Source organism: Mobula birostris, chromosome 11 (assembly GCF_030028105.1).
Source record: "Mobula birostris isolate sMobBir1 chromosome 11, sMobBir1.hap1, whole genome shotgun sequence".
NCBI classification, from domain to species: Eukaryota; Metazoa; Chordata; class Chondrichthyes; order Myliobatiformes; family Myliobatidae; genus Mobula; species Mobula birostris.
In genome coordinates this window covers 115,489,753-115,509,834 of record NC_092380.1, presented here as the reverse complement: position 1 = coordinate 115,509,834, position 20,082 = coordinate 115,489,753, and the positions used below count along the sequence as shown (strand labels likewise).

The 20,082-nt window shown below is 45.2% G+C and overlaps 1 protein-coding gene across 2 annotated transcripts in view; it reads right to left on the bottom strand.

Moving 5' to 3' along the window:
• The window catches only part of phrf1 (PHD and ring finger domains 1), a 195,397-nt gene that overhangs the window by 171,551 nt on the left and 3,764 nt on the right, over positions 1–20,082 (bottom strand). For both annotated transcript variants that reach the window (XM_072272921.1, XM_072272922.1), the window contains exon 2: positions 4,364–4,481. In XM_072272921.1, coding sequence (XP_072129022.1) covers positions 4,364–4,457 — 94 coding nt within the window. In that variant the 5' untranslated portion in view covers positions 4,458–4,481. The remainder of the gene's footprint in view (positions 1–4,363; positions 4,482–20,082) is intronic.

The following is a 20,082-nucleotide window of genomic DNA, read 5'->3' as shown; positions in this document are numbered from 1 at the left end:
TCTTTTCTGCAACCTCTCCAATGCAATCACATCCTTCCTAGAGTACAGTTGACCAGAACTGCACAAGATAATCCAGGTGCAGTCTCACCAACATCCTACAGAACTGGAATGTCGCATCCCATCTCTGGTACTCAACACCCTGTCCGATGAAGACAAACGTGATAAAGTATCTACCTATGTCACATCTTTCAGGAAATTATGTACCTGCACCCTTAAGTCTCCCTGTTCTGCAACACTCCTCAGAGACCTGTTCTTTACTGTGCAAGTCTGGCCCTAGTAAAGCACAGCACTGCACATAATGCTCTAACTGCACAAGCAGCCCAGGTTGGATTCTGTTGCTGTCTGTAAGGAGTATATATATCATCATGACCGCATCGGTTTCCTCCCACAGTCCAAAGATGTACAGGTTATTAGATTAATTGGTCACACGGGCTTGTTGGGCCAGAAGGGCCTGTTAATGTGCAGTATCCCTAAATAAAAATAAATAGATAACATGATTCAACGTGTTGGCCTTCATTATTTGTTTATTTATTTTACTTGTTTATTGAGATACAGTGCAGAACAGGCCCTTCAAGCCATGACACCCAGCAACCCCCGATTTTACTCTAGTCTCATCACAGGACAATTTACAATGACCAATTACTCCACCAATCAGTAAGTCAATGGATTGTGGGGAAAAGGCAGCAGCTGCAGAAACCCATGTAGTCATAGAGAGAATGTACAAACTCCTTCCGGACAACAGTGGGAATTGAGCCCAGGATGCTGGCACTGTAAAACGTTGTGCTAACCACTACACTACTGTATCACCCGCACCCCCCCCCATATAAGAACTGAACACAAGAGAAAAGAAGGTTATACTCCAACATTATCAAACATTGCTCTGACCTCATCTGGAGTACTGAATGCAGTTCGGGTCACTAAACTATTGGGAGGCCATGATAGCACCGGAGAGGAAGAAAAGAGCCTCCATTATAAGGCATTGCTCTGACCTCATCTGGAGTACTGAATGCAGTTCTGGTCACCACACTATAAGTCAGCTGTGACTGTGATAGCACCAGAGATGGTACAGAGCAGATTCACAGATGATATCTGGGATGAAGCAATGAATGAGATCTATAAAATAAATCTGAGAACTACAGACCAGTGGGTCTCACATCTGTTGTAGAGAAATTGCTGGAGAACATTCTTAGGGATAGGATATATGAGCATTTGGAAACCCATGGCCTAATCAGGGAGAACCAGCATGGCATTGTGTGTGGCAGGTCGTGCCTCACCAACTTGATTCCATTTTTTGACAAGGTGACAAGAGACTGCTGAGGGTAGGGTAGACGATGTTGTCTACACAGATTTTAGTAAAGTGTCTGCCAAAGTCCCTCATGGGAGGCTAATCCAGAAGATTAAGGTGCACGGGATCCGCAGCAAATTGGCTGTCTGGATTCAGAACTGGCTTGCACATAGAAGGCAGAGGGTAGTGGTTGAAGGGACTTATTTGAGCTGAATGTCTGTAATTAGTCGTGTTCCGCAGGGATCTGCGCTGAAACCTCTGCTGACTGTGATGTATATAAACGAACTGGATAAAAATGTAGATGGGCCTGTTGGCAAGTTTGCGGATGATACAAAAATTGGTGGAGTTGTGGACAGTGTAAACGACTAGCACGGTATAGATCAGTTGCAGATATGGGTTGAGGATTGGCAGATGGAGTTTAACGCAGATAACTGTGATGTGTTGCACCTCAGTAGGGCAAATGCAAAGAGACAGTACACTGTTAAGGGCAAGGTCCTCAACAGTGATGCTGAGCAGAAAGATCTTGGGACCCAAGTTCACAGCTCGGTGAAAGTGGCCACACAGGTCGATAAGGTGGTCAAGACGGCTTATGGAATGTTTGCTTTTATTGGTCAAGGCATGGAGTTCAAAAATCAGGAGGGAATGTTACATCTTTAGAAAACTCTGGTTAGGCCACATCTGCAGTTTGGCACACAGTTTAGTCGTCCCACTATATGAAGAATGCTGAGGCTTTGGAGAGGGTACAGAAGAGGTTTACCAGGATGCTGCCTGGTTTAGAGGGCACGTTATCACAAGAGGTTGAAAAAAAATTGGGTTCTTTTCTCCGGAACACTGGAGGCCAAGGGGAGATTTGAAAGAGGTTTACGAGATTATAAGAGGCATAAAGTGGACAGAGAATATCTGTTTCCCGGGGTTGAAATGTCTAATAGAGAGGGCATGCATTGAAGATTAGGGAAGGTAGGTTCAAAGGGGACGTGAGGGGTAAGGTTTTTACTCAGTCATGGATGCCTGGAATGCGCTGCCTGGTACAGCGGTAAAGGCTAATACATTGGAAGCTTTTAAGAGATAGGCACATAGATACAAGGAGGATGGAGGAATATGGACATAGTGTAGATAGGGGGGATTAGTGTTTGCACATTTTTGATTTGCTTTTTAGCTGGTATGGCACAAGCTTGTAGGCAAAATGGCCTGTTCCTGTGCTATGTTCTATGTAGTACGGAATAAGCCCTTCTGGCCCAAAGAATCAAGATCATCTGATCTTGAACAGGATTCGCACCGCCATCGACCCTAAGCTAAGATTCAATCAGAATGGTTTTTGGCAGAAGCGCACAGCAGTAATGCAAATACTTGCTCTCCGTAGAATCATCGAGGAAGTCAAGAAAAACAACCTACCAGCCGTGTTTACTTATATCAATTTTCGCAAAGCTTTTGAATCCATTCACCGAGATAAAATGCTGAAGATCCTGAAAGCTTACGGAGTGCCAGACCATCTACTGAGAGCAATAGAGTCCAGCTATACCAAAACCATGGCGAAAGTTGTATCACCAGACGGAGAAACAGCAGTGTTCGAGCTCCTAGCTGGTGTGCTGCAAGGAGACACTCTGGCACCCTACATCTTTATAATCGTCCTTGATTACGCTCTGTGACAAGCTACCAAAGATCATGACAAGCTTGGTTTTACATAAAACCAGGAGAAACAAAAGGGTCAGACCAGTTACGCTCACAGATCTCGATTTTGCAGATGACATAGTCCTGCTCTCTGACCAGATGGAGGAAGCACAGCAGCTACTGACAAAAGTGGAAATTGAGTGCAATAAAGTTGGACTTCACCTAAACACTAAAAAGACAGAGTACATGGCGTTTAACTGTGACGAAGGTACTCTCCAGACCGTAAAGAATGATACCATTAAGAAAGTCTTTGACTACAAGTACCTCGGGTCAAGAATGATGAGTTCGGAGGAGGACATAAAGATACAGAAGGCGCTGGCATGGAGGGCTATGAATGACATGAAGGAAATCTGGAAGTTGAACCTGACCAGAGGGCTTAAAAAGAGGATTTTCATAGCAGTCATAGAGTCCGTTCTCACGTACGGATGCGAGACGTGGACACTCAGCAAGACTATGTGAAAGTCTCTAGATGGCTGCTGTACACGAATGCTCCGGATGGCTCTTACGTGAGTTGGCAACTGCACATGATGAACGCCGAGCTCTATGACGACCTTCTGATGCTCACCACTAAAATCGAGGCGAGAAGACTGCAACTAGCGGGGCACTGTCTACGCCACCCCGAGCTACCTGCCGGCCCAGTCATCATATGGTAGCCCAAGCACGGGAGGATGAACACTGGGCGCCCTCCCAAGACCATGGTCAACACGCTCCTAGAAGACAGTGGTGTGGCTAATGTAGATGAACTGAACACACTGATGAGGGAGAGGGAGAAGAGGAGAGTCTGTCATCGTGCCCGACGCCGGCCCCCTAGGCCTGTTCGACGTAGTAGTAGTGGGCCCAAAGAACCACAGCGCCCAGCAACCCATCTATTTCACCCTCGCCTCATCACAGGACAATTTACAATGACCAATTAACCAACAAACCATTACGTCTTTGGAATGTGTGAGGGAACCAGAGAACCCAGAGAAAACCCATGCAGTCACAGGGAGAATGTGCAGGCAGCAATGGAATTAACTCTGAGCTGCGGAATGGCCCCAGTTGTAATACTGTCACGTAAACCACTATGCTAACTGTTCCTCTGGAGGATGATTTCAATGAGGCCTGAGGACATTTTTATAAATGCACAAAGACGTGGCTTTGGTGCACTGATCCAAGTTAAAGACAGCTCTCTTCTCTCCACTACCCCAACACCCCAGTTTACATTTGAGCTTTAGCAATGTGCTGATTAATCAATATTGCATCTTATTTAACTAATGATCCATATCTGATCCAGATAAATGGGCTTAACTAAGTGCATGCTAGGAGGTGGGATTAATTACAGATAAATGCGCACTGAATGGTATGGACACGGGGGGTGGGGTGAGGGGTGGGATCGAATGGCCTTTCAATGCCTGATGACTCCAAAATTACCTTCATCGCTGAAAATGCTAAAGATTTCCCGCTTCCTTCGTGTTTTTCCCAGCGCTGTGCTCTTATTAACTGGATCATCCTGATCTTCATCCATAGTTTACATTCAAACACGAGGTACCTGCAAAAAAATAACAGAGCTTTAGCAACTAACAATCAGCAGAGGAACTAACTCCTTCATGAACAGTCCCAAACCCGTCTGTGAAAGGAGGAGAGTTGGGTATCAACTCCCCATGGACAGTCCCAAACCCGGCTGTGAAAGGAGGAGGAACGGGTATGAACTCCCCACGGACAGTCCCAAACCCGACTGTGAAAGGAGGAGGAACGGGTATGAACTCCCCATGGACAGTCCCAAACCCGGCTGTGAAAGGAGGAGAGTTGGGTATGGGGTTAGCAAACCCATCCCATAAAAACCCAGAGCTACAGAAATGGCAACAGAAGCTCCAAAGCCGTCATCCCTGGGAGGAGGAGGAGAAGATGGGCTGCACCTTGGATAACTTGTAATACTAGGCAAAGACAGTGAGCTGCCATTGGCAACCTACAGTAAGTAACCAAACCAAAAGATGCTGGTAAAGCTCGCACAACTCCAGTTAGTTAAACCCAAAACTCCCGTTCAGCCCTGATGAAGAATCTCAAACCTGAACTGCTAACCTGGGATTTCTTCCCAAGATGCTGCCTGACCTGCTGAGTCTTTCTAGAATTTTTGAGTTCGGTTTATATTTCCAGCTTCTGAAGTTCTTTTCTTATTATCCAAGCATATTGCACCCTTCAGATCTCAAGAGCCAATATAATAATTTCATACAACTTGCTCAATTGTATCCTAATAGACCAATTGAGGTTATGTCTCTCGCAAACACCAGGAAATCTGCAGATGCTGGAAAATCAAGTAACAAAAAATGCTGGACCAGGCAGCATCTATAGGAAGAGGTACAGTCGACGTTTTGGACCAAGACCCTTCGTCAGGACTAACTGAAAGAAGAGATACTCCTGACGAAGGGTCTCAGCCCGAAACGTCGACTGTACCTCTTCCTATAGATGCTGCCTGGACCAGCATTTTTTGTGTGTGAGGTTATGTCTCTGTTTTATTAAATCAGATTCTCTCCACAGGTGCTGCCTGATCTGCTGAGCTTGGTCCGTGTTCTCCTTTCACTTCAGGTGTCAGCAACACCTCAAACCCGCATTTCACAACCTTGAGGTCCCATTGTCCTGTCCTTTCTCTCTCCTCTCTCATCCACCCCCCCCGCCATCTCTCCCCCTCCTCTCTGTCCCTCTCTCCATCCCCGCAACTCGACTTGCTTATCTTCTTTCACTTTATTTGCCAGATGGTTCTATAAATAGCAGGATCACGTCCACAAGCCTGGCCTCACTCCACTGTAGATATTCCCTTTGTACAATTCCCCATCCTCTCTGCAATTATTTTCTGTGTCCCAGTTCTTCAGAATGAACATTAACAATTTCCTCACCCACAGATATTAACTGAAATTCAGAATTTCTTACATTTCTATTACAGCAGATTTCTGCTGTTGCATTTTTTGAAAATAATATAATTGAATTTTAGTTTGTGTGGGGAAAATGCTGCCTCATTTAGTTTTATGGGGAGGACATTGAGATTGATGCAGGCAGGATGTCTATATGGACTTTAATAAGGTCCTGCATAGCAGTCAGATCTAAAAGCTTAAGGCACATGGGATCCAATGCAGGTTGGTTACAAAAGACCAGAAGTCTTTCCCCGACCATGATTATTTTTGACGAATTTTTCCACATTGCCTTCTTCTGGGCAGTCTTTACAAGACAGGTGACCCGAGCCATTATCAATACTCTTCAGCGATTGTCTGCCTGGCATCAGTGGTCGCATAAACAGGACTTGTGATGTGCTCCGGCTGTTCATACGACCATCCACCACCTGCTCCCATGGTTTCATATAACCCTGATTAAGAGGACTAAGCACGCGCCACACCTCACCCAAGGATGACCAGCAGGCTAGCAAAGGAAAGGAGTGGCTTAGTGGTTAGAAAGATGTTGAAGTCGATTGTTGAGGACGTGGTTTTGGGGTACTTGGAGGCACATAGCAAAATAGGCCATAGTCAACATGGTTTCCTCGAGGGAAGATCTTGCCTGACCAATCTGTTGGAATTCTTCGAAGAAGTAACAAGCAGGATAGACAAAGGAGAATCAGTGGATGTTGTGTACATCAATTTTCAGAAGGCCTTTGACAAGATGCTGCACATGAGGCTGCTTAACAAGTGAAGAGCCCATGGCATTAAAGGAAAGATACTAGCATGATAGAGCATTGTCTGATTGGCAGGAGGCAAAGACGGGGAATAAAGGGAGCCTTTTCTGGTTGGATACTTATTTTTACATTAGATTTCAATGATTTGGATGACAGAATTGATGGTTTTGCGGCCAAGTTTGTGGATGATACAAAGATAAGTAGAGAGGCAGGTAGTTTTAAGGAAGCAGAGAGGCTACATAAGGACTTATAGACAGTTCAAGAGAATGGGCAAAGAAAAGGCAGATGAAATACAGTGTCAGAAAGTATATGGTCATGCACTTTGGTAGAAGAAATAAATGGAGAGAAAATTCAAAAATCTGAGGTGCGAAGGCACTTGGGAGTCCTCGTGCAGGATTCCCAGAAGGTTAATCTGTGGTAAGGAAGGCAAATGCGATTGTAACACGCTGTGAGGTTTCACTGCTAATGTAATGGCTTCTCTGTAATGTTCCACTGCTGAGGTAATGGTTTCTCTGTAGCAACAACGTTTGTGTTACAACTAGAGATAACGGGACATGCTGGGCAATGAGCGGGATGCTGTTCTTTCCTGTGTGTCTAGGTGCCGGGAATTCACGGTCTTTTGCCGGGGAGAGACGAGGAGAGAGGAGGCAAATGGAGGGAACTGGTAGACCTCAGACGGAGTGGACTTGGAGTAAGGGTCCAAAGGTCAGTGACGATCGGAGGAGGTCGGTGGTGGACGAACAGCCTCATCAGTGAGTTCCAACATTGCACATTAGACCGTTTCATGAGAATGGGCCCTTTTCTTTCGTTTTCTTTACTAACCATATAGTCAAATTAAGAATTATAAAGCTCAATCAGTTAATTGCTCTGGACCTGTACATGCTGAAATTCAGTAGAATGAGGGGTGACCTCATTAAAACCTATCGAATGTCGAAAGACCTTGATAGAGCAGATATGGAAAGGATGTTTCTATTGTGGGGGAGCCTAAGACCGGAGGACAAAATCTAGGCCCTTCTTCTGACTGGAAAGAAAGAGGGCAGCAACTGGGGCGGGGGGGGGGGGCGGCGGAAGGGTCCAAGATGGTGGGTGGTACGCAAGTCCAGGTGAGGGGGAAGGTGAGGTACAGGGCTGATAGGGAACAATGTGAGAACCTGGACGATAGATGGAAGAGAGAAGGTGAAGGAACCACAGAAATGAAGGAAAATAAGGAGCGGGGGAAAAGGTAAACAACTGAAGTCATGACTGGTAGTACCATCAGGTTGGAGACTTCATTTAGGCCCTTCATTGATCAGGATCGACCATGAATGCTGCATCCTAGCTGTCTACATGATATACAAGTGAGGGCAGTACGATATGGAGAGAAAGCTGATGTCCATGTAGCAGACTCCCCCTCTCCATGCAGCTAATGAATACAAAGGAACGGCAGAGGCCACTGCAGGTTGGTGTCACTTGGGTTGCCAAGCAACATAAGCGACTCCAGCTCCAGATACTTCCCTCGGGGTTTACTCCTGAGGCCATCCCCATAAGTGGGTATAGCTGCAAGGCAGCAGAGGTTTGAGATCAGAGTTTTCCTTCTCCTGGATGAGCTACTAACCACAACCATGCCCTGGGTGCTGGAGGTCCTTAATAATGGATGCTGCCTTTCTGAGACACTGCTCCTTGAAGATGTCCCGGGTACTTTGTAGGCAAGTACCCAAGAGGGAGCTGACTAAATCTACAACCCTCTGCAGCTTCTTTCAGTCCTGTGCAGTAGCCCTTCCATACTAGAGAGTGATGCAGCCTGTCAGAATGGTCTCCACTGTACATCTATAGAAGTTTCTGAGTGTATTTCGTAATATACCAAATCTCTTCAAACTCCTAATAAAATATAGCTGCTGTCTTGCTTTCTTTATAACTGCATCAATATGTTGGGACCAGGTTAGATCCTCAGAGATCTTGACACCCAGGAACTTGAAACTGCCCACACTCTCCACTTCTGATCCCTCTGTGAGGATTGGTATGTGTTCCTTCGTCTTACCCTTCCTGAACTCCACAATCAGCTCTTTCGTCTTACTGACGTTGAGTGCCAGGTTGTTGTTGCTGTGGCACCACTCCACTAGTTGGCATATCTCACTCCTGTATACCAAGTCCTATATATTAATAGTCTATATACTACCCTGAGATTCGTTTTCCAGGGGGCATTCATTGTTAAATACGAGGAAAGTAATAGAATCAATTTAAGACCACACCCAACAGGAGAGACAAACAACCAACGCGCAAACGACAACGAACTGTGTGGACCTGTTGAGACCGTAAGCAAATTAGAGTGGATCCAATTGACTTCTCAGGCTGTATACTCAACTGGACACAATACTCCAAGTGTAGTTGCACCAACAACCTATATAACTGCAACATAATGTCCCAACTCTGAAACCCGATGCCCTGACTGAAGGAGGCGAGAATGCTAAAGGTCTCTCCACCAGCCTGTCTACTTGCACGGCTGCTTTCAGTGAACAGTGCACTTGTACTCCCAGCTCCCTCTGTTCCACAACACTCGTCAGTGCCCTAACAATCACTCTTTAGGACCTCTTCTCTTCTCCTCACCCACCTATCAACACCCCCCTGGTGCCTCTCCCCATTCTCCTATGGTTCACTTTCCTCTATCAGTTTCTTTTCCAAGTCCTTTACCTCCCAGCTCCCACCTCCCAGCTTCTTACTTCATTCCCCCCCTCCGCCACAGCCCTCGCTTACCTGCCAACTTGTCCTCCTTCCACACCCCACCACCCTCCTATTCAGGCATCTTATCTCTTCCTTTCCAGTCCTGATGAAGGGTCTCGGCCCAAACTGTCCAGTGCTTATTCCTCTCCATAAATGCTGCCTGACCTGAGTTCCTCTGGATTTCAAGCATCTGCAGAATTTCTTGTGCTGCTGAGTAGGAATATGGATCTTTCTCCTAATGGCAGGCTGTGACTATCCTAGCTCTGAGAAATCCTATTCCTCATTTTTTCTCTAATTCTCTCACACATACCCATTACTTTCCCCAATTCTCCACCAACCACATACATCAGACGTCACTTACAGTGGGCAAGACACAAAAGCCTGAAAGCACATACCACCAAGGACAGCTTCTACTCTGTTGTTATAAGACTACTGAATAGTTCCCCAGTATGATAAGTTGGACTCTTAACGTCACAATCTACCTCATTATGATCTTGCACTTTATTGCACTGCACTTTCTCAGTAGCTGTTACACTTTATTCAGCAAGGTTATTGTTTTACCTTGTTCTACCTCTATGCATTCCTCCAAGAGGACCACAACCTTGTTTATCATGGTTTGGAAGCTTGCGTGTCTCAATGACCCAGACAGCTCTGCTGGCTGGAGGCAGGGCTTTACGCTTTGGCTCCTGTTTGGGTCACTTATGCCAAATACATCTAAGGGTAGAGGCCGGACTAAGAATGGTCCACCAGTCCTCCAGGTTCAGGGGCTCAGCTCAAGGCTAACAACCCTGACTGACCAAACAAATTTAGTACAGAAGAAGCATGGAGAATTCTTCTACATCTGAGTGCTATGGTATTCCTGAGTCTCCACGGGATGTTGATGACTGACAGTTGTGAAAACCAAGAGAAAGTTACTGACGTGAAGAAAGCCCTGAACACTGCCAGAGATGGAGGACAATCATTGCTGCCCTAAATGCCAGAGGCATAATGAGCCATAACACACATCTCTCCACATTAGTTAATGACTTGGTCTATTTAGCGATACAGTGTGGGCTAGGCCCTTCCAGCCCTTTGAGCTACACCCCCCTGCAACCCCAACTTAATCACGTGACAATTTACAATGGCCCAGCAAGTCTTTAGACTGTGGTAGGAAACCAGAGCATCCAGGGAATACCCTCACATTCCAAGGGGAGGATGTACAGGAAATCCTTACAGAACGGCGTCAGAATTGAACTCAGAAATCCGGGATGCCCTGAGCTAGAACTGCACTAACCACTATGCTGTCACAGAGCCCAATACATACTGATGTGTGAACTGTATGCAGGACAAGCTTTTCACTGAGTCTCGGTACATGTGGAGCCTGAAGACACACACTCAATGTTTCAGGAATAGCTTCTTCCCCTCCAGCCATCAGATTTCTGAATGAACAATGAACCCTTGAACATTTCATTAGAATTTTTATCCCTCACTTTTGCTCTACTTACATATATATAACTTATTGTAATTTATAGTTCTTATTACTATGCATCGCACTGTACTGCTGCTACAAAACAGCTAATTTCATGACATACGTCAGTGATACTAAACCTGATTCAGATTCTGATATGGACAAAATTTCCCCATCCAATGCAGATGATAAATAGTTTTGGTTAAACAACTAGCACATCTTTATCATCTACATTGGATGGGGAATCAACCTTGCTCATGACCCTAAATTGAGTGGGAATGCCATTAGTGATGAGGAGACAGAAATGTTTCTCAGGGACATGGTCAAGCTGTGTAAGTGCACACAACATGACAGATAGAGCAGTGAGGAAAATGTCAATCACAGAGTAATACAGCACAGAAACAGGCCAATCAGCCCAACTGGTCCATACTAACCACATTATCTTCCCTGTTGGTCCCAGTTGCCCGCATTGGGCCCATAACCCTCCAAGCCCCTCCTCTCCACGTATTTTTCCAAATGCCTCTCATACGATGCAACTGAACCCACCTCCACCACTTCCTCTGGCAGCTCACTCCAGGTACTCACTACCCCTGTGTAAAGTTCCCTCTCAGGTCTCTTAAATTTCTTTTTATTCTGTCTAGAAAAGACTATGACTGTCACCTTATCCATACTCCGCATGATATTATAAACTTTTATATGGTCACCCCTCGTTCTCCTGTGCTCCAGGGAATATGATCCAGTGTGGCCAATCTCTTCCTATTACTCAGGCCCCCTAGTCCACGTCACCCCTCGTTCTCCTTCACTACAGGGAACAAGATCCACTGGACACAATACTCCATTTGCAGCCTCACCAACTTCAACATAACGTCCCAACTCCGAAACTCGATGCCCTGACTGATGCTGGCCAGCATGCTAAACATCATCTTCACCAGCCTGTCTACTCACACAGCCACTTTCAGTGAACTGTGCACTTGCAGTCCCAGCTCCCTCTGTTCCAAACACTCATCAGTGAGCTGACATTCACTGTAGAGGCCCCCCCCCCCCTTGGTTTGACTATCCAAAATGCATCTCACACTTATCACAGTTGAAATCCATTTGCCATTCCTTAGCCATCTTCCTAACTGATCAAGATCTCTGTGTAATAATTGTAACCAGCTTCACTATCAACAAGACCCCCTAATTTAGTATCATAAGCAAATGTGTCCTGTTGTTTAGAAAAGGTCTAAAAATAATACATAAAAATTATAGCTGGTGAGCCTGACATCAATGGTGGAAAGTTATTGGGAAGTATTCTAAGGAACTGGACTACAGGTATTTGGATAGACATGGGCTGATAAAGGATAGTCAGCATGGCTTCATGCAGGGCAGGTCGTGTCTAACCAACCTTAGAGAGTTTTTTGAGGAAGTTACCATAAAAGTTGAAGGCGGCAGAGAATGTCTACATGGACTTTAGCAAGGCACTTGACAAGACCCCGCAGGGAGGTTGATCAAGAAGGTTCAGTTGTTGGTATTCAAGATGAGGTAGTAAATTGCATTAGACATTGGCTTTGTGGGAGTGGTAGGAAATAACTCATTCCCTGACTGGTGGCCTGTAACTACTGGTGTGCCGCAGGGATCAGTGCTGGGTCCGTTGTTGTTTGTCATTGATATTAGTGAGTTGGATGACAATGTGGTGAACTGGATCAGCAAATTTGTGGACGACAGCAAGATGTAGTGAACGGTGAGGAAGACTATCAGAGCTTACAGCGGGATCTAGACCAGCTAGAAAAATGGGCTGAAAAATGGCAAATGGAATTTAATGCAAACAAGTGTGAAGTGTTGCACTTCAGTAGCACCAACCAGGGTAGGTCTAACACAGTGAGCAGTAGGAATATGGTAGAACAAATCAATCTGGGAATACAGGTACATAATTCATTGAAAGTGGCATCATGGTTTAACCTGAAGGACCTTATCAAAGGCCTTACTAAAGTCCATATAAACAATATTCACTGCACTGCCCCCTTAGTTAGCTCTTCAAAAGATTCATCAGACCTGACCCCCACACATTAAACCATGCTAGTTGCTGATCAAGCCTTGGGTATACAAACAATTGTAGACATTGCCCCTCACAATTTACTCCAGTAACCTCCCTACAATGGTAGCGCAGCGGTCAGCAGACGCTATTACTCCTCAGGACATCAGAGTTCGGAGTTCAAAACCAGTGTCATCTGTAAGGAGTTTGTACGATTTCCCCACGACTGTGTTGGTTTCCTCCGGGTGCTCTGGGTTCCACCCACAGTGCAAACCCATAATGATTAGGAGGTTAGTTGGTCCTGTGATTAGGCTGGGGTTAGTTACATCTCGAAAGGGTCAGAAGGGCCAGATCTGCTCTGCCTCTCCAAATAAAAATAAATTTTAAAAACTAAGTCAGGCTCACTGGCCTGTCTTTGCTACTCTACTAGAAGTTATGAAGAAAGGTTGCCTGCTTTCATTGAAGGAAAGCAGAAAGACTGTGTTTTTAAGCCTTAGTAGCAAGATGTTGATGTGGTGAGCAAGTGGAGTATTCACCTTTATTTCAAGGGGATTTGATTACAAGAGTGAAGGTGACTTACTTCATTTATATAGGGCCTCAATGAGATCACATTTAGAGCACTCTGCTCCCTTTTGATTTTATGAAAAAATTAAGTGAGTCACAAAAAGAAAGCAAGCTATCACTTCAATCATCCCACAATGACTCCTGGGATGCAGGTTCTCAAATGAGGAGAGACTGAGTAGGCTAGGCCTTGAACTCTGTTCTAGAACTTTGAAATATTTCAAACTTTTTAGCAGGCTCTCCCCGTGAGGTAGTTATGACTATAGGGCACAGTATGAGATTAAAGGCCATTTAGAACGGAAATGAGGAGGAAATTTGGAGTTGGAGGCGGAGTTACAATGGTGCTCAATGGCGACTCCTTCGTGTTCGTCAAAGAAATTTCTACTTTTGATGTCTCCTTTTCAGGGTGGATGGGTTCTGTTAAAGACCCTGACCTGGAGTTACACTCAGGCTTCGGTTCTTTGCGGCGGTGGGACCTGCTCCTGGGAGGACACAACCGGCCACTTTTTGATATCCCAAGGACATGGCCTAGAAGACTAGTGTGCCTTCAGGGTTCCATTCCGAGGTTTCATGGCCCTGATTCTAAGCCAGCGCCACCAACTGAAGCATTGCAGGGAAAAACAGAACATTGGAAACAGCAGATCAACTGTCGGACGCTCTGTACTCAGTGAATCGGGCTCTCTCTAGTTGGTGGAGGAAAGATTGCTGCCGATTCTCCAGGTGGAAAACCTGGGGGAAGAAAAGCAGCATGACCGACTTCTAATGCTGTCAATCAGCGAGTTGTTTTGTTATGTCACTGTGAAAGGGAACACCTATTTTTCCCTTTATTGGGGAGAGAGCCAGCCAGCCTGTGGCATGTCAAATTGTCGAGTGAACGATTAGTTTTTGTCACAAACAAGAGAAAATCTGCAGATGCTGAATATCAAACAACACACACAAATGCTGGAGGAACTCAGCAGGCCAGGCAGCATCTACGGAAGAGAACAGTTGACGCTTTGGGTGAGACCCTTCATCAATCGACTGTACTCTTTTCCATACATGCTGCCTGGCCTGCTGAGTTTCTCCAGCACTGTGTGTGCATTGATTAGTTTTTGTTGCACTGAAGATCATGGTCTTTATCGGGGGCTTTGCTGTTGCAGGCTTGGTGGGTGAGCTGATGCTTTTTTGCGGAAATGGGGGGTTGGAGGAGGGTCGTTGCTTTGCTGCTGCTTGTGCGTGGGGGGAGTGGGGAGGCTTTGGGGTTCGAATGTTTTAACTGTCACTCATTCTCTGGGCCACTCTTCTGTTTCCATGGATGTGAAGAACAAGAATTTCAGGATGTATATTGCATACATTTCTCTGATAGTAAGCTGAACTACTGAGGTTTCTTCACCTAGAGTACTGGAACATTGGAATTACCCCAGTTGGCTACAGAGGCTCAGTTATTTTCTGTATTCAAATGGTAGACAGAGATTTCTGGTCTTGGAGGTAATAGATCAACCATTATCTTGTCAAACGAATGAACAGACCTGAGAGGCCAGATGGTCTGCCGCTACTGGTATTCATATTGGTTTATTAATGACATGGGTACGGAGATACAGTGAAAAGCTTGCACTGCATGCTGCTCATACACACGAAATCATTAGACAGTGCGCTGAGGTAGTCATAGAAAAGTACAGCACAGAAACAGGCTCTTGGCCCATCCAGTCCATGCCAAACTAATTAAACTGCCTGCTCCCACTGACCTGCACCAGGACCATAGCCCTCCATACCCCTACCATCCAAGTACCGATCCAAACTTCTCTTAAACGTTGAAATTGAGCTTCCATGCACTTGTGCTGGCAGCTCATTCCACACTCTCACGGCCCTCCGAGTGAAGACATTTCCTCTCATGTTCCCCTTAAACTTTTCACCTTTCACCCTTAACCCATGAGCTCTGGTTGTAGTCCCACCCAACCTCAGTGGAAAACGCCTGCATTTACCTTATCCATACCCCTCATAATTTTGTACACCTCTATTAAATCTCCTTTCAATCTTCTGTGTTGCAAGGAATAAAGTCCTAACCTACTCAGTCTTTCCTTATAGCTCAGGTCCTCCAGATCCAGCAACATTCTCGTAAATTTTCTCTGTACTCTTTCAACCTTACTTACACTTTTCCTGCACGAAGGTGACCATAGCTGCACACAACACTCCAATTTACACCTCACCAATGTCTTATAGAATTTCAACATAATATCCCATCTCCTATAGTCAATGCTTTAACTTACCAAGACCAATGTACCAAAAGCTTTCTTTATGACCCTATCTATCTGTGAAATACACACAAGATGCTGGAGGAACACAGCAGGGAAGGCAGCATATATGGAAAAGAGTACAGTCAACGTTTCAGGCTGAGATGCTCCATCAGGACTGGAGAAAAAAAGATGAGAAGTCAGAGCTTGAAGGTGGGGGAAGGGAAGGAAGAAGTACAAGGTGATAGGTGAATTCGGGAGAGGGGGAGGGAGGGTGAAGTAAATGAATAAAGGGCTGGAGAAGGGGGAGGAGATCTGACAGACGACAGAAGGCCATGGAAGAAAGGAAAGAGGAGGATCACCAGAGGGAGGTGATAGGCAGATAAGAAGATAAGGTGACAGAGGGAAATGGGATGGGGGAATGGTGAATAGAGGGGAGGACAGCTCTTGATCTTTTCAATGATTTCAAGTTTCCTGGCCCTACTCATCTTATTTTCACTACGGATGTCTAGTCCCTAGACCTCTCCATCCCTCACCTGGAAGGCCTTAAAGCTGTTTTATTCTGGACAGTAGACCCAACCAGTTCCCCTCCATTAGAACTCCCCACTGTCCAAGCAGAGCTTGTCTTTACTCTTAAAAATTTCTCCGTCAGCTCCTCCCACTTCCTTCAAACAAAAGGTGTAACCATGGGCACTCACATGGGTCCTAGCTATGCCTGCCTTTTTGTTGGCTATGTGGAACAGTCCACACTGGTGTCACTCCTTAACTTTTCCTACGCTACATCAACGACTGCATTGGTGCTGCTTTCTGCACACATGCGGAGCTCATCAACTTCGCGTCTAACTTCCACCCTGCCCTCAAACTTACCTGGTCTATTTCGAACACCTCCCTCCACTTTCTCAATCTCTCTATCTCTATCTCTGGAGACAGCTTACCTACTGATGTCTTTTATAAACCCACTGACTCTGACAGCTACCTGAACTATATCTCTTCCCACCTTGTTACTTGTAAAAATGCCATCCCTTTCTCTTAATTTCTCTATCTCCACCTCATTTGCTCTCAGGATGAGGCTTTTCATTCCAGAACTAAGGAAATGTCAGACATATAGATGAGGGTAGTGCAGTGGATATGATCTACATGGATTTTAGTAAGGCATTTGATAAGGTTCCACACAGCAGGCTTATTCAGAAAGTCAGAAGGCATGGAATCCAGGGAAGTTTGGCCAGGTGGATTCAGAATTGGCTTGCCTGCAGAAAGCAGAGGGTCGTGGTCATAGTTCCCTTTAAGCTGTGCGTGTGCACACGTTTTTCAACCAGCACACAAAGGAAATTAATGTGCGCACAAAAGGTTAGTTATCTAAAATAATGTAGTAATTAATAATTATACTTATTGAAAGTAATATTTTAGCTGTTTCTGTTAACTAGTTAGTTGGTTTTTCAAACATCACAATGCACGTCACTAATTTACGTCACCTCACCTTTCCTGTTCCGGTTTGTACAGCTACATCATGGCAGCAGCCGTGTTTGGCAGACAGTGTTCATATTGTAAAGTTTACAAAAATCTGTTTCAAATCTTGTAGATAGCTTACTAAGTTTTTATTGAAAAAAACATTGATCCACTATGTCGAATTCAAAAGAAGCAAAGGGCGTGAAGCCCAAAAAAACTGCAAATTTGCTTAAAGTTGAATGGCTTAACAAAATAGTAGAAACTGCTACGCCGAAAGCTCATGAGGTCATGAACATTCAGCTATAAGAAATATTTATGTACGATTCAGAAACTGAAGTTATCCATTTGTATTGTTGTGATGTGAAAGTTGCTGTTGAATTTGTTAGTGGAAAGAAATGGGATGATATTTGGAAAGTTGACTTTGAAGCGTCATTTGGCAAGTAAATCGCATTTGAACGGTTTACAAAAGCTCAGGCAACAGAACCCGTCATTACCCGTTACAGGAGTGCTACGCATGTTACGGTTGAGTGCAGATGAGCGAGAGCGTAAACGATCAAACCCAGAGGAGATCAAAGTTGAGGTACAAGAATGGTCAGCTTTTGATTTCTCCGCAATTGCAGATTGTGACTTCACATTTAGCGATGAACAAGTTAATGCCTTATGTCTAAAATATCATGATTTTCTAGCTGAAAATACTGTGGTTGTTAGACAGTTTAATGATTTCAAATTTTCCATGCAAGAAAAAATTAAATCCAAACTGATTTCAAACTTTGCTCAAATGGTGGCATTTGTACTTCACAATGAACAGTTTTGCGACCGTACACAGTTGATGGACATGGGGGGAACCTTTCTTGTGTCTATTGTGGACTGTGAGCGAGGTTTTAGCCTAATGAATCAACTCAGAAACAGGCTGAGAAACCGTTTAGGTGAATGTTATTTGGATGTTAATGAGAATCTAAAGCTATCAATTGGATGGAAGTTCTATTAGTCTAGATAGTTTACAAAGAATGGGTAAATGCCAAAGACACGAGAGAGAAAAAAATAACTGAGTGACTTAAACACGTATGTTATTTTGTTGTTATTTTATGCAGTTTTATGCCAAATATTTTGTAAACCTACATAAACTGTGCCATGTGTGCATTCAGTGCGCACATACTTTTGTCACAGGAAAAAAATTTGCACAACGTAAGATTTTTGCGCACACTGACTACTAAAAATTAGAGGGAACATTGGTCGTGGTGGAGGGAGTACATTCGGATTGGAGGGTTGTGACTAATGTGTCCCACAAGAATCGGTTCTGAGACCTCTACTTTTCATGATTTTTTTATTAACGACCTGGATGTGGGGGTAGAAGGGTAGATGGGCAAGTTTGCAGATGACACAAAGGTTGGTGGTGTTGTAGACAGTGTAGAGGATTGTCAAAGATTGCAGAGAGACATTGATAGGATGCAGAAGTGGGCTGAGAAGTGGCAGATGGAGTTCAACCCGGAGAAGTGTGAGGTGGTACACTTTGGAAGGACAAACTCCAAAGCAGAGTACAAAGTAAATGGCAGGATACTTGGTAGTGTGGAGGAGCAGAAGGATCTGGGGGTACATGTCCAAAGATCCCTGAAAGTTGCCTCACAGGTAGATAGGGTAGTTAAGAAAGCTTATGGGGTGTAGCTTTCATAAGTCGAGGGATAGAGTTTAAGAGTCGCGATGTAATGATGCAGCTCTATAAAACTCTGGTTAGGCCACACTTGGAGTACTGTGTCCAGTTCTGGTCGCCTCACTATAGGAAGGATGTGGAAGCATTGGAAAGGGTACAGAGGAGATTTACCAGGATGCTGCCTGGTTTAGAGAGTATGCATTATGATCAGAGATTAAGGGAGCTAGGGTTTTACTCTTTGAAGAGAAGGAGGATGAGAGGAGACATGATAGAGGTATACAAGCTATTAAGAGGAATAGAGTGGACAGCCAGCACCTCTTCTCTAGGGCACCACTGCTCAATACAAGAGGACATGGCTTTAAGGTAAGGGGTGGGAAGTTCAAGGGGGATATTAGAGGAAGGTTTTTTACTCAGAGAGTGGTTGGTGCGTGGAATGCACTGCGTGAGTCAGTGATGGAGGCAGATACACTAGTGAAGTTTAAGAGACTACTAGACAGGTATATGGAGGAATTTAAGGTGGGGGGGTTATATGGGAGGCAGGGTTTAAGGGTTGGCACAACATTGTGGGCCGAAGGGCCTGTACTGTGCTGTATTATTCTATGTTCTATTCTTGCAAGAGAGGGGCTTCCCTTTCTCCACCATCAATGCTGTCCTCAACCACATCGCTTCCATTTCATGCACATCTACCCTCTCTCATTCTCTTGCCGCCCCACCAGGGACAGGGTTCCTCTTGTCCTCACCTCCCACCCACCAGCCTCCTGTGTCCAGCATATAATTCTTTGTAGCTTCCACCATCTCTAATGGGATCCCACCACCAAACACATCTTTCACTCCACCCCAACTTTCTGCCTTCCACAGGGATCTCTCCCTATGTGACTCCCTTGTCCATTCGTCCCTCCCCACTGATCTCCCTCCTGGCACTTGTCCTTGCAAGTGGAACAAGTGCTACACCTGCCCCTAAACCTCCTCCCTCACTACCATTAAGGACCCCAAACAGTCCTTCCAGGTGAGATGACACTTCACCTGTGAGTCTTTTGGGGTCATCTACTGTATCTGGTGCTCTCAGTGTTACCTCCTGTATATCGGTAGGACCCGATATCCACTACGAACCCCTTCACCAAGCACATATGCTCCATCCGCCAGAAGAAGCAGGATCTTCCAGTGCCACCCATCTTAATTCCACTTCCCATTCTGATATGTCTATCCACGGCCTCCTCTGCTGTTGCGATGAGGCCACATTCAGGTTGGAGGAACAACACCTTATATTCTGCCTGGGTAGCCTTCAACCTGATGGCATGAACATCGATTTCTCAAACTTCCAGTAATGCCTCCCCCACCCCCCCCCCACCATTCCCCATCCCCTTTTCCCTCTCACCTCATCTCTTTGCCTGCCCGTCACTTCCCTCTGATGATCCTCCCCCTTTTTCTTTCTTCCATGGCCTTCTGTCTGCTCCTATTAGATTCCCCCTTCT